The 15,816-nt window shown below is 41.7% G+C and overlaps 1 protein-coding gene and 1 pseudogene across 7 annotated transcripts in view; one reads left to right on the forward strand and one right to left on the reverse strand.

Moving 5' to 3' along the window:
* STRN3 (striatin 3) overlaps positions 1 to 15,816 on the forward strand; it is a 115,855-nt gene that overhangs the window by 28,863 nt on the left and 71,176 nt on the right. The window contains exon 1 of one of the 7 annotated variants that reach the window (XM_050797831.1): positions 12,375 to 13,205. The exons of the other annotated variants lie outside the window; for them this stretch is intronic. Coding sequence (XP_050653788.1) covers positions 12,945 to 13,205 — 261 coding nt within the window. The 5' untranslated portion in view covers positions 12,375 to 12,944. Of the gene's footprint in view, positions 1 to 12,374; positions 13,206 to 15,816 lie in introns of those variants that run through there. 7 annotated transcript variants of the gene reach the window in all.
* LOC126958381 (HIG1 domain family member 1A, mitochondrial-like) lies at positions 13,377 to 15,703 on the reverse strand (annotated as a pseudogene).

Here is a 15,816-nt window from a genome sequence, read left to right on the forward strand (position 1 = left end):
GAATTTACAACTCTGCTTGAGCTCTTCATGCCTGTGCAGAGCCTTAATGTTAGCCAGAGGTGAGAGTTTAGGTCCTCCTCTGGTCTTTTCTGAGCATGTGCACAGTGCTACATGAGTATGGCCTTTTGGGTTCTCAGGAATATGTCAGAATTTTTCAAAGTCCCCTACATACATCTCATTTCCCAGCTTTTCTTTTTAAGCTTTTTAGTTAGCCTCTTATTTGCCTCAAATATTATCTTCTACCTCAGGCAGCCACGATATTAGACAGTTGTTTCTGATTGTTTTTGACCAAAGGTGCCCATGGAAACACCTATTTACGCTGAATGAGCTTGATTACAGGGCAGATAAAGATGACCTTGCTAGGAGAGTCTTCCAGAGAACCACCAGATATGTCATATATTGACATTTGTTTAGGGATGGGACTTTAAAGGGGCTCCAACCGTGTTCTGCCCCCTCCAGTGGCCGCTGATTTTCACGGTGATTGTGGGCTATTGGATTTCATGGGTACTGTGGAAATGGGAAGGAGTGAAATGGGAGTAGGAAGTTAAAATGCAGTAAAGGTTGTAGTTCCTACCAAGATTCAGCCATATTTGTTTAATAGACACTCCCTGGATTGCCACAATCCTTTGGTTGATTTCCACAGTTTTGAAAAAGTTGATTTTTACAACTTTGCTATGTTTTTGTTGCTTTTATGAAGGAGAGAATTTCAGAGGTCTCTCCTCTGCCATTTTTGCCGACATTACCTTCTCTGTGTCATTGGAAGTCAAGGATGGGAGTAATATCCACCCTTAATAAAAATGGATATTATTAAGATATCCATCCTTAATAAGGATGTGTGGGTTCCTTCTCTGAGCTTAGAGGGTTCAAGGGATCTTGGGTGTTTGTACTCTAGTCAGGTGACACCATAAGAGGAGACATAGAAGAAGTTCAAGAAAACAAAGTTTATTATACACACAGGTTTTATAGACATGAGGCACAACATGCCATGCAGGGCCCTCCAGGGTGGTCAGGAGACTGAAGACAGGAACGAGGGGAAGGTTTAAGCCAGAGCCTTTATTAGGGTTTCCATGGAAAAAACAAGACAGGTGCTTTGCAGTTTAGGGCTGGCTAGTCTGAATAATTTTGGTAGGCTCTAATCTAAAGGGTTGGTTCCTAGTTGTGTGCTACTTGGCCTAGGATGATTAAGGCAGAGGAACATTGCCTACTGGGGTGTAGGGGCCAGATAGAGGAGGTGTGGCTCTGGATTAATTTGTTTGTATATTAAAGGCAGGTTCCTCGTTGAGGCCTTGCTATCTGTAAGAATTGGCTATCCCTGGGAGGAGCAGCCTACATACAATACACTGGGGATTGAACATTTTTAAGTTAATCTGCTCGTGTCCCCCTCCCATTTTTCAGGGCCCCTGTTCTTTCCTTTTTCCATGCAGGCATTAGTTTAACTTTCTTTTGAGATCTGCTGCTGTTATGAGTGGGTCCTGATCCTGGTCCTTAGCCTTTTGTGGTCTCCTGTTGCTGGAAATGAGTGTCTTTTTATGCTACCAAAGAACCTTCTGGCTTTCACATTTAGTTTTTTTTTTTTTTTTTTTTTTTTTTTTGTCTATTACTTTCGCCTCTTATTATAGGTCATAGTTTTCCAAAGGGTCGGTTGCCTTTAACAACAACAACAATCCAATTTCATGGTCCTTATAATTGCCTTTTTCTCCTATTTCTCAAATACCTGATAGACTGCACTTTTTTTTTTTTTCTTGAAGCGGAGTCTTGCTCTGTCACCCAGGCTGGAGTGCGATGGCGCGATCTCGGCTCACTGCAATCTCCACCTCCTGGGTTTAAGCGATTCTCCTGCCTTGGCCTCCCAAGTAGCTGAGACTGCAGGCGCACACCACCATGCCCAGCTAATTTTTGTATTTTTAGTAGAGATGGGGTTTCATCTTGTTGACTAGTATGGTCTTGATCTCCTGACCTTGTGATGCACCCGCCTCGGCCTCCAAAAGTGCTGGGATTGCAGGCATGAGCCACTACGCCCGTCCTACATTGCACCTTCTATTGCAGAGGTTGTCAAAGTATGGCTTACAGGCCAAACCCAGTTCTTGGCCTGCCTGTTTTTGTGGTGGCCCATTATTAAAGAGTTGTAAAACAATAACAACAAAAAAGACTATGAAATGATGCCAAGCCCAAGTAATATATTTACTGTGTAACCCTTTATCCAAAAGATTTGCCAACTTCTTCATTCCCTGTACTGGAAAACTACCCAGTTTACTACCAATGGAAGTTTTAACATTTGCGGTGCCACTCTGTGCTGGGGGCTCCTTTCTACTCACCACCAGTGATAGGGTTCTCATTGTCAGCTGAGTGACTAGGTGGTCGATGACCCAACTCCACTACTATATTTTAGAGCCTGTTTTCTTATATTATTCCTGTCACCAGTGGCTTAAAATTGAGCTCCCTGGGGGAGCTAACAGAGGCAGCAGTTAGCATGTGTGAAGTATGTTATGGGAAATCTTTTAGTATCAATGTCTGTGAAAGGAATGGAAAATAAACTGAAGGATAAATCGGCTGCAACAAAAAGCTCACTTGAACCCAATGTGGAACTCTGCAGCTGGGATAGCCCTCAGAATTGTCGTAAGTTGGGGGTAAGGGGCTAGGATTTGATCAGTCATTGGATGGAGGCTACTTCGGAGGACAACTGAATTTAGCAGAGGTAATTTCTAAAGAGGATTGACAGCTGAGGACTGTTTTCCAGCAGCATTCTCAGCAGCTGGACAATAAATCCTTCATTCCTGAAAGGGGTTATGGGGCAGCACCTCATGTGTCTGCTACATGTAGTATCTGCTACATGTAGCCTCGTGTGAGTTTTTCTAATTAAAATTTACTTTTATTTTTTAAAATTGTTATAATTTTCTTTGTTAATGAATTAGTTTTTCTCATGAGAAAGTGGTAAAATACAGTATTCTCAAGTTGTGGTATATTTTTACTGATAATAAGATGGACAATTCTTCCTAAGGCATTTTGGAAAAACTGAGCTGTTTTGGTTTTAATTTGTGTAAAGTATAGTTAACCATTTTAGTACTAGAAATATCAGAGAGTCCTGAAATCCTAATCAAAAGATTGAAATTTATAGCTATCAGATCTTGAAAAGGCAGCTAATTCATTCCTCTCATTTGACAAATGAGGAAACTAAGAACAAGAGAAAGGGTTATGAAGCTATTAGTTGACAAGGAAGGATTAGAATGTAAGTCTCCAAACTCCCAGGCTAGCGTCCTTTATAATAATTTATGAGAAGAGAGAGAGAGAGAGAGTGTGTGTGTGTGTGTGTGTGGCCTTTATAGCCATCTTGTTGCTCCCAGGAACTTTGTTAAACAATATGCAGATGCTTCAGTAACAACAAGAATTGTAAAGTTAACTTTTGGAGTTATGTCATTTTGGACAGATGAATCTGATTTATTTTTAACTTTCCTGGAAGATGATTCACAGTTAGCTTTAGAAACTTTTTCCTGATGACTCTGGGTTATCAGGTAATGGAAACTTCATTATTTATTTGCTGGCAGGATCATGCAATGAACATGGTATTTTCAAGTGCGATCTGAAAGTGCTCTGGCATTTAAACATTTAGTATTTTAGTTTTAGTAGTAGATTATCTTAAACATATTCTAGATCATTTGACTGATAACTGTTACTTGACCCTGGGATCAAAATTTGCATTTGTGTTTATGTTTGTAGTGGTGCCAAGTAAATACTGTTTTGATTGTTGGGGACTAATACTGAGGAAAAGAATAGAGGTGTTCTTAATGAGTAAGATGATTTTGAGTTAAATGACCAAATTATTTTCTAATATGTGGCATTAATGTTTCATAATTGAAACTGAGAAAAAGTACATGTCTTATGAGGCATTCAGTAGTCCAGTCGTTCGAAACTTAAAAGATATCTTGTGGTGCAGTTGGTACATTTTCATGTTGTGAGCAGAGATTTAAATTCAGCAAAAGCACATCACCTATTTTTTTTAAAGTGTAACTTGTTAAATTGAAATTTGTTTGGAAGTTTTATATTTAGTTTTTAGTTTATTTGGTTTTGTGTTTATGTTGTTTTATATTTAGTTTTTAGTTTATTTGGTTTTGTGTTTTTAGTTTATTTGGTTTTGTGTTTATGTAAGATCCCTATGCATACAGTTTATTTCTAGGTTTATGTTTGGATAGATTTAAATAACCTTAAAGGAGAAATAATTTATGTAATATTAGAAATTGCAGGAACATTTCGCCTTTTTAAAAGGTCTGTGTATAACTCAAGTTGATAGCCTCTATCTCCAGAGTACTAAATGAGTTTAAAGAAATTGATGTTAGACCACCTGAAGACATCTAGTTAAAGTATATGACAGTTGGGCTGGGCGCCGTGACTCATGTCTGTAATCCCAGAGCTTTGGGATGTTGAGGCAGGTAGATCACCTGAAGTCAGGAGTTCAAGACCAGCCTGGCCAACATACTGAAACCCCGTCTCACCAGGCACGGTGGTGGCTCATGCCTGTAATCCCAGCCCTTTGGGAGGTGGAGGCAGGCGAATCACCTGAGGTCGGGAGTTTGAGACCTGCCTGACCAACACGGAGAAACCCCATCTCTGCTAAAAGTACAAAATTAGCTGGGCGTGGTGGTGCATGCCTGTCATCCCAGCTACTTGGGAGGCTGAGGCGGGAGAATCGATGAACCCAGGAGGTGGAGCTTGCGGTGAGCAGAGATTGCGCGCCATTGCACTCCAGCCTGGGCCACAAGAGTGAAACTCCATCTTAAAAGAAAAAAAGAAAAAAGAAAACCTCTTCTCTACTAAAAATACAAAAATTAGCCGGGTGTGGTGGCGGGTGTCTGTAATCCAAGCTACTTGGGAGGATAAGGCAGGAGAATTGCTTGAACCCGCGAGGGCGAGATTGCAGTAAGCTGAGATTGCACTATTGCACTCCAGCCTGAGCGACAAGAGTGAGACTGTGTCTCAAAAAATGAAAGTATATGAAAGTCATAATGAATGTGTTAGTCATATTTTACATGTATATAAGCAGCAAAGGAGTATGTAGAAGAATATTTTAAATTATAAAAATAATAAATTTCTTCTGAATAAAGCATCTGATACCATAGACTACTGCAAGGAAGTTCTGACAGTTTCAGTCTTCAAAGATTCACTCCATATCTCATGTTATATTTAAGTCATTTGAATGTGTTTAACTCCAAATATTCTATAGTGAATCTTAGGAAAAAATTCCTAATTTATTTGTTTTGTAAATTCACATTTTTGCCAATTGCTCTTTAGTGTGATGTAGGTATTCATGATGAAATAATCATGTTCTCCCTACTAAGATTTACTTGATAAATCCGGTACTTATTGAGGTCAGGCACTACGTGTAGTTTACTCAGTTTGTGGATTTTTTTTTTTTTTGAGACAGTGTCTCACTCTGTCACACAGGCTGTAAGGCAGTGGTGGGATCATAGCTCACTGCAACCTCAACCTCTCAGGCTCAAGTGATCCTCCTGCATCAACCTGCCAAGTATAATAGCTAGGACTACAGGCACATGCCACCCTACCTGGCTAGTTTATTTTTTGTAGAGTTGGGGTCCCACTATATTGCCCAGGCTGGTCTTGAAGTAGAAGAATGATTATGTTGATAAATAATGTCTTATTAAGATTATAGATAATGTCTTATTAAGATTATAAATTATGATTAGTGAAATATCTAGCTAGGAACAATGGCACAGCCACCCATGTCCTAGCTACTCAGAAGGCTAAATCCAGTAGTTTGAGACTAGCCAAGGTAACATAGTGAGACTCTGTCCTCCCCACTATTTTGTTTGTAGAAATAAGGGTCTGGCTGTTGCCCAGGCTGGTCTCGAACTTCTGGGCTCAAACAGTCTTGCCGCCTTGACTTCCCAAAGTGCTGGGATTACAGGCATGAGCCACTGTACCTGGCCAGTTTACTCACTCTTTAATTAGGGAATACAGACACGTATAAAAATAATTACGGTGAATTGAGCTGAGCACCAGTAAGTTTTATTTAGTCTTTATACTCTTGAAAAGATATTTCACGTTTCATTAGCCCCCCCACCTCTTTTTTTTTTTTTTTTTTTTTAAAGAGACGGGGGCCGGGCCCTGTGGCTCACGCTTGTAATCCCAGAATTTTTGGAGGCTGAGGCTGGTGAATCAGTTGATCCTAGGAGTTTGAGACCAGCTTGGGCAACGGCAAGACCCTCATTTCATTTTCTTTTTCTTTTTCTCTTTTTCTTTTTCTTTTCTCTTCTTTTTTTTTTTTTTTTGAGACAGAGTCTTGGTCTGTCTCCAGGCTGGAGTGAAGTTGGCACAATCTTGGTTCACTGCAACCTCTGCCTCCTGGATTCAAGCGATTCTCATGTCTCCCGAGTAGCTGGGATTACAGGCGCCTGCCACCATGCCCAGCTAATTTTTGTATGTTTAGTAGAGATAGGGTTTTGCCATGTTGGACAGGCTGTTCTTGAATTCCTGAGCCTCAGGTGATCCACCCGCCTCAGCCTCCCAAAGTGCTGGGATTACAGGCATGAGCCACTGCACCCGGCCCCTTTACCTTTTTAAAATTGCTTTTTTTGTGGTGTTGTTGTTGAGTTTTCCATATACTGTTATCTCTACTGTTGTGTTTGAGAATGTCCAAAAAGAATTTTCAAAAACATTTTTAGTAGTCATATGGACAGATATATTCAAATAAAACTTTTTAATTATATTTTATTTATTTATTTTTACTTTATTTTATTATTTTTTTAAAGAATAGAGCAACATCTTGCTATGTTGACTAGTCTGGTCTTGGACTCCTGGCCACAAGCATTCCTCCCATCTCGGCCTCCCAAAGTGCTGGGATTACAGTTGTGAACCACTGCTCCTGGCCTTTAATGACATTTTCTAATAAGGTCTTTTATAATATGGCGTCTGCTAACCTTTCAGTTTTATATTCCTTCTGTCTCTTCTCCCTCCTCTCCTCTGCTCTCTTCCTCTCACCCCCACCCCCAAACACACACACAAAATAAAGTTCCAGCCATTCTTTATTTCCCTAAACTCTGGTGAAGTTAGTGTATCTTCATCTCCAGGCCTTCACACATACTGTTTCCTCTACTTGAAACACTTCCTCTCCCATTTGATCGGAGTTCTCTTCAGGTCAAAGCTTAGCTATCATTTACTCTGGAAAAATATTTTTGAGCCTGCAAGTGTAAATGAGGTATTCCTCATATGTGGTGAACTTCTGTTATTATAATATTTATTAACCTGCATTACAGATGCCTATCCTATTTACTTTATCTCTAACAGTAGGCTAGGGATTATATTGCCCTGTGTATCATTGTATCCCAGAATGAAAGAATGAATACTAATATTCATATTATTTCAACAAATTTGTGTTTCTTGTGGGTTCAAGGAACTCTGGGTGATACAGAGTTGAATATAAGTTCTTTTATTCAGGTAACTTCAAATCTAATGGGGGAGAAATAGGTTTCCTCATCCCTTGCCCTACTCCACATGACCTTTTAATAGTAGGAACTTCACACTAAATGGTATGATCATATCTGGTCAAAACCAAGTTGAAAATAAAACCTAGAAATACTGCTGGCCTGTGTCTGAAGCAGCTAATGATTAGACTGTATCTTCTCTTTCTCATATTAGTCAAGAGTAAACTGTGATGATCTTTTTTTTTTTTTTTGAAACGGAGTCTCGCTCTGTCGCCCAGGCTGGAGTGCAGTGGCCGGATCTCAGCTCACTGCAAGCTCCGCCTCCCAGGTTCACGCCATTCTCCCGCCTCAGCCTCCCGAGTAGCTGGGACTACAGGCGGCCGCCACTTCGCCCAGCTAGTTTTTTGTATTTTTTTTTTTTTAGTAGAGACGGGGTTTCACCGTGTTAGCCAGGATGGTCTCCATCTCCTGACCTCGTGATCCACCCGTCTTGGCCTCCCAAAGTGCTGGGATTACAGGCTTGAGCCACCGCGCCCGGCCAGCTGTGATGATCTTAATGCTGTGTCTTAATTCCTTCATTTTCTGGTACAGCTGCCTCTCTGTATTTGTGGGTTCTACATCCTTGGGTTCAACCAGCTGTGAATCATAAATATTCAAAGAAAAGAAAGGACTGTTGCATCTGTACTGAACATGTACAGACTTTTTTCTTTGTCATTATTCCCTAAACAGTACAGTTTAACAACTATTTACATGCGGCTGCATTCTATTAGGTATTTAAAGTAATCAAGGATAATTTAAAGTATATGGGAGGACATGCATAGGTTATATGCAAATACTATACCATTTTATTTAAAGGACTTGAGCATCTCTGCATTTTGGTATCCTAGGAGGGTCCTGAAACCGCCCCCTCACAGATAGTGAGGGCCAACTATATTTTAACAGATGAAATCTGTGCTGTGTCAGCTTTAGAGAGACAAGTCATGGTCACATTTTCTGGCACTCTTACACACACCCTAAATTCACACCATTCTCCTGCCTCAGCCTCCCGAGTAGATGGGACTACAGCACCTGCCACCACACCCAGCTTTTTTTGTATTTTCAGTAGAGACGGGGTTTCACCGAGTTAGCCAGGATGGTCTCGATCTCCTGACCTCATGATTCGCCTGCCTCGGCCTCCCAAAGTGCTGGGATTACAGGCGTGAGCCACTGCGCCTGTCTTATAGACTCTTTTTAACCTTTTTTATAATTTTTGTTAAAGAGCAGGTTAGTGCTTTAAGAAAAACCTGTTATGCTTTTATTTTTTATTTATTTATTTTTTTGAGACGGAGTCTCGGCCCAGGCTGGGTGCAGTGGCCGGATCTCAGCTCACTGCAAGCTCCGCCTCCCGGGTTTATGCCATTCTCCTGCCTCAGCCTCCCGAGTAGCTGGGACTGCAGGCGCCCGCCACCACGCCTGGCTAGTTTTTTGTATATTTTAGTAGAGACGGGGTTTCACCATGTTAGCCAGGATGGTCTCGATCTCCTGACCTCATGATCTGCCCGTCTTGGCCTCCCAAAGTTATGCTTTTATTTTAATATCCAGTTCACAGAAAAACTGGATGATACCTCTTTAGCTAATGTTTACACACAGAATTTCCTTTATAATTAACGTTTTAAAACTTGCTTAAACCTTTGAAACAAAATATATATATTTTTAACCTTTTAATGTAGGTAAAAATTTATATTCTCATGCCTCCTTATAATCTTTTTACCAAAAGTATATTTTACTTTCCTTTCACACACTTTGCACATAAACTGTTTCTTCAATCGTTTTACATTTAGGAGGCTTACTTTTAAATTATACATTTCTTGCATAAATTTCCTTTTATAACCTTTTTTTTCCCCATGACTTTCACAGATAATTCTTCGACATGCCTCCATGCCTCACCTTTCTGACTTGTCACAAACATCCTTTTTTTTTTCTTTTTTTTTTTGAAGACAGAGTCTCCCTCTGTTGCCCAGGCTGGAGTACAGTGGCACCATCTCGGCTCACTGCAAGCTCTGCCTCCTGGGTTCACGCCATTCCCCTTCCTTAGCCTCTGGAGTAGCTGGGGCTACAGGCACCCGCCACCATGCCCGGCTAATTTTTGTATTTTTAGTAGAGACGGGGTTTCACTGTGTTAGCCAGGACAGTCTCAATCTTCTGACCTCATGATCTGCCCACCTTGGTCTCCCAACGTGCTGGGATTACAGGTGTGAGCCGCCACGCCCGGCTTTTTTTTTTTTTTTTTTAAAAACAACCAGTTAATTTATTTTAGGACAGGACAGGAATTTACAATATAACATTCTTTTTACATAAATTCTCCCCCCCCCAACTTTTTTATTTTTGAAGATGATAATCATTCTTTTCTGAAGTGAAGTTTGTTCATGTCTGTAGACTAGACTAAGGCCATAAGATTAGAAGTTAGGATAATACATGTTACACTGTTAACTTTTAGCAAACTTGACTTTTGTTGAAAACCTTCTAAGTTTGGGATTTCAGTTATTCTGTGCTATTAATAAGACCCCGTTTAGTCCAAATTTACTTAGAATTGATGGTTCTAAGTAAATTGATGGTTCCTTCCTGGTTTTGTAAGTACTTTAAGGCTTGGCTGAGTGCAAACAGCTCACACGTTTGAGCAGACCAATTATTAGGCAGTTTTCCTAACTCTGCTTCTACAAGAGTTTCCCTGTCAATTACTGAGTACCGTTGTTGTTGTTGTTGTTGTTCCCCACTCCCCAGTCACCCAGGAGGAACCATCTGTCTTCCTCTCCTGAAGGGGCTTCCTCCTAGGTCTGGTCGGACCTTTGTATGGTAAAGATTTAAATCCCCTGTTAGGAAACTTGCTGGGCTAAGGGAATTTTCAGTGGTTAATGATAAATCATCTTTTTCTAACAGAATAGCCCTATGCTTTAAGATTTTTGAGTTAGTAAACTACCTTTTTGCTTTTTGACTTAGGATAGTTCTGAACTGGTGAGGTGTGCTCACAGTGAGGTTTCCTGTAAAAGTTCTTTTTCTACCTTCTTCTGTTAGCAAAGCAGTTGCCGCTACAGATTGAATGCATTTGGGCCATCTGCGGGTTACCGGGTTAAGGATTTTTGATAGGAAGGCCGTGGGTTGTCAGTGGCCTCAGTGCTTTCTGGCTACGCCCTTGTTTACACTGACAGTGAGGTGGTATTGGAGTTTGTTATAGGGTCCCGGAGAAGACCTTCAATTATTAACTATAGGTTTTAAATTTACCCTGGCTCTTAAAGGAATGTTTTTTCTTTACTGCTTCTATTTTTCTCTTTCTCTCTTTGACTTTGTCTTTCTCTCTGACTCCATCTTTGTCTCTCTGCCTCTCTTCCTCCAACCTCTCTCCCTGTCTTTCCCCTCTCTGTCTCTCTCTCTGCCTCTAGGGTAGGGACCTGCAGGAGTAGAGCTACTCTGTCTTCCCCCAAGAAGAAAGGAAAAGTCGGGGGGTTATGTCAGATTCAACCCTTGAAATTAGTGGAAGGTTCAACCCCTTAACACCAGGGATGTCTCGTCTTGCATGTCCTGGAAGGCTCAATCCCTCAAACCGGGGAGTGTCTTGTCTTGCTTATCCTGGGAGGTTGACCTGTTTCCCCCCTTTCCCCCTCTGAAGGTCCTTTGCACACTTCCTACTCATGCTGTCCTCTCTGGCTGCTCCCCTAAGGGAGAATTAGGCCCCTCTTAGTGTTGGCATGCTGGTATAAATCCCATGGCAGGATCTGCTCTAAGCCATATAAGGTAGCTACAGAACCACGGAGAGGACCCACTCACTTCGTTCAGCAGTAGGACTTGTCACCATCCACACAACACTGCAAGCAGGGTTGTTGATGATCATTCACACATACACACATTTAGCCCTCCAGAATTTGACCACAAAGGAAGTACTTTACCAGCTCCTACCTTCTCCTTCCTTGGCCTGTGCACAGAGTTGTAGCCACAGTATGTGAGGATCCTTTAAGCTAGGTTGCTGGCCAGTCCCGTCCCGCCCCACCCCACCCCACCCCACCCCACCCCACCCCACCCCACCCCTGGCATTGCTGAGAGCTTGGGTTATTCCTCACACTGGCTGGGTCTTGATATCTCACCCCTGAGGCTGCCACAATAGGGCAGGGTGCACCTCCTCATGAGAGAGAACCAGAGACTGTCCCCAGAGGGGAATGTAATCCTAGATGAGCCCCCAAATTGTTATATATATAAAGTTTTGGTGCTGCAAAAAGAAGCAGCACTCAAATATAAAATTTCCTTTTGAATTCTCAGCAAGGCAAGTTACTTCTATATAGAAGGGTGCGCCATTACAGATGGAAGAATGATGAGCACACAGTTGGACAAGGGAGAGGAAGGGGTTCTTATACCTGATGCATGTGACCCCTTGCTGCTGTGTTGTTCCCCTGTTGGTTAGGGTTAGACCGCACAGGCTAAACTAATTCCGATTGTCTAATTTAAAAAGAATGACGCGGCGAGTGCTTTGGCGGGGGTCAGGGCAGAGCAGGTGGTAGCAGGTAATGGGAATGAGTTAGGGAGGAGCAGGTGACTGGAATGTAGAGTGGAGCAGGTGAGTCAGGGTGGAGTAGGTAATCGAAAAAGATGCTTTATGAGGAAGTTAAGTTTAAAAGTAGAAGGCAAAGAAGGAAGTGAACATACTGACATATTCTTCGAAAATAAATTTAGAACTCATATCTAACACACAGCATCCCAAAGCACTGGGTTTACAGATGTCTGGCCCCATGCACTTTTTTTGTTTGTTGTTTTTTTTTTTGAGTTGGAGTTTCACTCTTGTCACCCAGGCTGGTATAAGTGATTCTTGTTCCTCAGCTTCCTGAGTAGTTGGGATTACAGATGCCTGCCACCACTATGCCTGGTTAATTTTTTAGTAGAGATGGGGTTTCACGATGTTGGCCAGGCTGGTCTCGAACTCCTGACCTCAGGTGGTCCACCTGCCTCAGCCTCCCAGAGTGCTGGGATTACAGGTGTGAGCCACCGCTCCTGGCCTCTTTTTGTTTTTTTTTAGAGATGGGTCTTGCTCTGTTGCCCAGGCTGGTCTTGAACTCCTGGCCTCAAGTGACCCTTCTGTCTTAGTCTCCTAAAGTGCTGAGATTACAGACATAAACCACTGCACCCCCGTGCACTTAAGGAGCCAACCAGTCTACTAGGCAGGCAGAAGAAAGTATATTAACTGGGGTAAATAGGACTCCTATATAACATCCAAAGCATGTGGGCTTCTGCAGCAAACTGGGAGTACTTCTGGATTGGCCTACTATCTTCTTTAGAACTAATTTCACTGTAACAGTTTAAGAAGGTGGATATTTTTACATAGTCAAGTGCATTAGGTGACATATTTCTTTTCTGTTAACTTGCTTCCTCTGAATGACCTAGTTCACTAGTGAACTAGTGACTAGTAATTTGGTCACCAAGCAAATCAAGCCTGCAGGAAAGGAAATCAATACTTAAAATAGTGTGTTATCATCTGAATTCCATCAAATAATGTGTTTTCTATGTGAACACTTAACCTCAATAATGACATGTCTGACTAGAGCAAGCTCCTCCAATAAGACGAAGACCAAGACAGCACCAAGACCAAGACTCTCTTTGGTTTTTTTTTTTTGTTTTTTTTTTTTTGAGATGGGACCTTTCCCTGTTGTGCGCTGGCTGGAGTGCAGTGGTGCAATCTTGGCTCACTGCAACCTTCACCTCCGAGTTCAAGTGATTCTCGTGCCTCAGCCTCTGGAGTTCTTGGGATTACAGGTGCGCACCCCCACAACTGACTAATTTTTGTATTTTTTAGTAGAGACGGAGTTTCACCCTATTAGCCAGGCTGGTCTCAAACTCCTGACCTCAGGTGATCCGCCCCCCTCACACTCCCAAAGTGCTGGGATTGCAGGTGTGAGCCACTGTGCCCAGCCTGCATCTCTTCTTCTAAGGCTTAGGTTTTGCCCAGAATTGTCAATGCATGGAATAGCTCACACCAACCGTCATTGTTCCCACCACAAAACCTTGGGCTGCCACATGCATGTGGATCAGGTGAAGGGACATTTTAATATTTCTCCTGCTCTTCAATTTGTATATCCACTGCAACAATTGCTGCAAAACCTGCTGTTCCAATGGGGGACAAATGGTGCCTCTTTAGCTTTTTGGATGCATTTGGATCCCTGATCATCATATGAAGAAAGAGAAACATCTGTGTTGGTTGGTATGGAAATTGCTAGAAGAATCTCCCAAGAGCAACAAAACCCTCGTAATCCAACTGGCTTCAAATCCCAGCTCCTATACCCTGTCTTTTCTTGTGTATAGTTTTTTGTTTTTTGTTTTTCTTTTTTAGACGGAGACTCGCTCTATTGCCAGCTTACTGCAACCTCCGCCTCCCAGGTTCAAGTGATTCTCATGCTTCACCCTCCCGAATAGCTGGGACTACAGATGCGCACCACCACACCTGCCTAATTTTTGTATTTTTACTAGAGATGGGGTTTCGCCATGTTGGCCAGGTTGGTCTCGAACTCCTGACCTCAAGTGATCCGCATGCCTCGGCCTCTCAAAGTGTTGGTATTACAGGCATGAGCCACCGCACCTGGCTCTTTTCTTGTTTTTTAATGTAAGCATTTATATCTATAAATTTCCTCCTGAACACTGCTTACATTGCATCCTCTAAGTTTTGGTATGTCCTGTGTTTGTTTTCATTTGTTTCTGTTACCTGATTTTTCTTCTTTGATCCATTGGTTAAGAATATGTTGTTTAATTTCCACAAACTTGTGAATTTCCAGTTTTCTTTTGTTATTGATTTCTAACTTGATCTTTTTGTGGTCAGAGAAGAAACTTTGATATCTGTCTTTTTAAAGTTACTGAGACTTGGCTGAGCATGGTGGCTAATAGCTGTAATCCCAGCACTTTGGGAGGCCAAGGTGGGCAGATCACTTGAGGTCAGGAGTTCGAGACCAGCTTGGCCAGCATGGTGAAACCCTGTCTCTACCAAAAAATACAAGAATTAGCTGGGTTTAGTGGCGTGCGCCTGTAGTCCCAGCTACTCAGGAGACTGAGGCAGGAGAATCACTTGAACCCAGGAGATGGAGGTTGCAGTGAGTTGAGATTGCACCACTGCACTCCAGCCTGAGTGACAGAATGAAACCCTGTTTCAAAAAAATAAAAAAGTTATTGAGACTTAACTTGTGACTCAACTTACATGGTCTCTTCTGGAGACTGTCGCGTGTGCACTTAAGATGTGTATTTTTTTGTTGGGTGAAGTGTTCTGCATATGTTTGTTAGAGCTGATTTGTTGTGTTGTTCAGATCCTGTTTTCTTCGTTACCGTTTGTCTGGTGGTTCTATCCATTATTTACAGTGGGGTATTGAATCTCCAACTACTGTTGTCTATTCTCCCTTCTATTCTGTCAGTTTTCACTTCATATGTTTTGGTGATCTATTACTAGATGTGTGTGTGTTTATAGCTGTCATATCATCTTGTCATTATTAGTATAGTCGTGTCACTTAATGACAAGAATACGTTTTGAGAAATGTATCGTTAGATGATTTCATCTCGTGAACATCACAGAATATGCTTACACAAACTAGATAATGTAGCCTGCACTTGGGCTATATGGTATAGCTTATTGTTCTGAGACCACAAACCTGTATAGCATGTTACTGTACTGAATACTATAGGCAGTTGTAACACAGTGGTATGTATTTGTGTATCTAAACATAGAAAAGGTATAGTAAAAAATTGGGGCCAGGTGCTGTCGCTCACACCTGTAATCCTAGTACTCTGGGAGGCTGAGGAGGGAGGATTGCTTGAGGCCAGGAGTTTGAGCCCAGCCTGGGCGACGTGGTGAAACCCCATCTTTACAAAAAAGTAGAAAAGTTAGCCAGTTGTGTAGTAGATACTTGTGGTTCCAGCTGCTCGGGAAGCTGAGATGGGAGGATCACCTGAACTTAGAGAGGTTGAGGCTGCAGTGAACTGTGATCGTGCCACTGCACTGTAGCCTGGATGACAGAGTGAGGCCCTGTCTCAGAAAAAAGAAAGATAAAAAATGGTACGACTGTATAGGGCACTGACCATGAATGGAGCTTTTAGGATTGGAAATTTCTCTGGTTGAGTCAGTGAGTGAGTGGTGAGTGAATTTGTAGGCCTGTGGCATTATTGTCTCTCCCGTAGATTTTATAAACATTGTACACTTAGACTTTACTAAATTTATGTGAAATATTTTTCTTCAATGATAAATTAGCTTACCATAATTATTTTACCTCATACATTTTCGTTTTTTCAGCATTTTAGCTCTTTTGTAATAACACTTAGTTTAAAACAAAAGCACATTGTACAGCTATATAAAAATGTTTTCTTTTTATCCTTATTCTATTAGCTTTCT

This window comes from Macaca thibetana, chromosome 7 (genome assembly GCF_024542745.1).
Source record: "Macaca thibetana thibetana isolate TM-01 chromosome 7, ASM2454274v1, whole genome shotgun sequence".
Lineage (NCBI taxonomy): Eukaryota > Metazoa > Chordata > Mammalia > Primates > Cercopithecidae > Macaca > Macaca thibetana.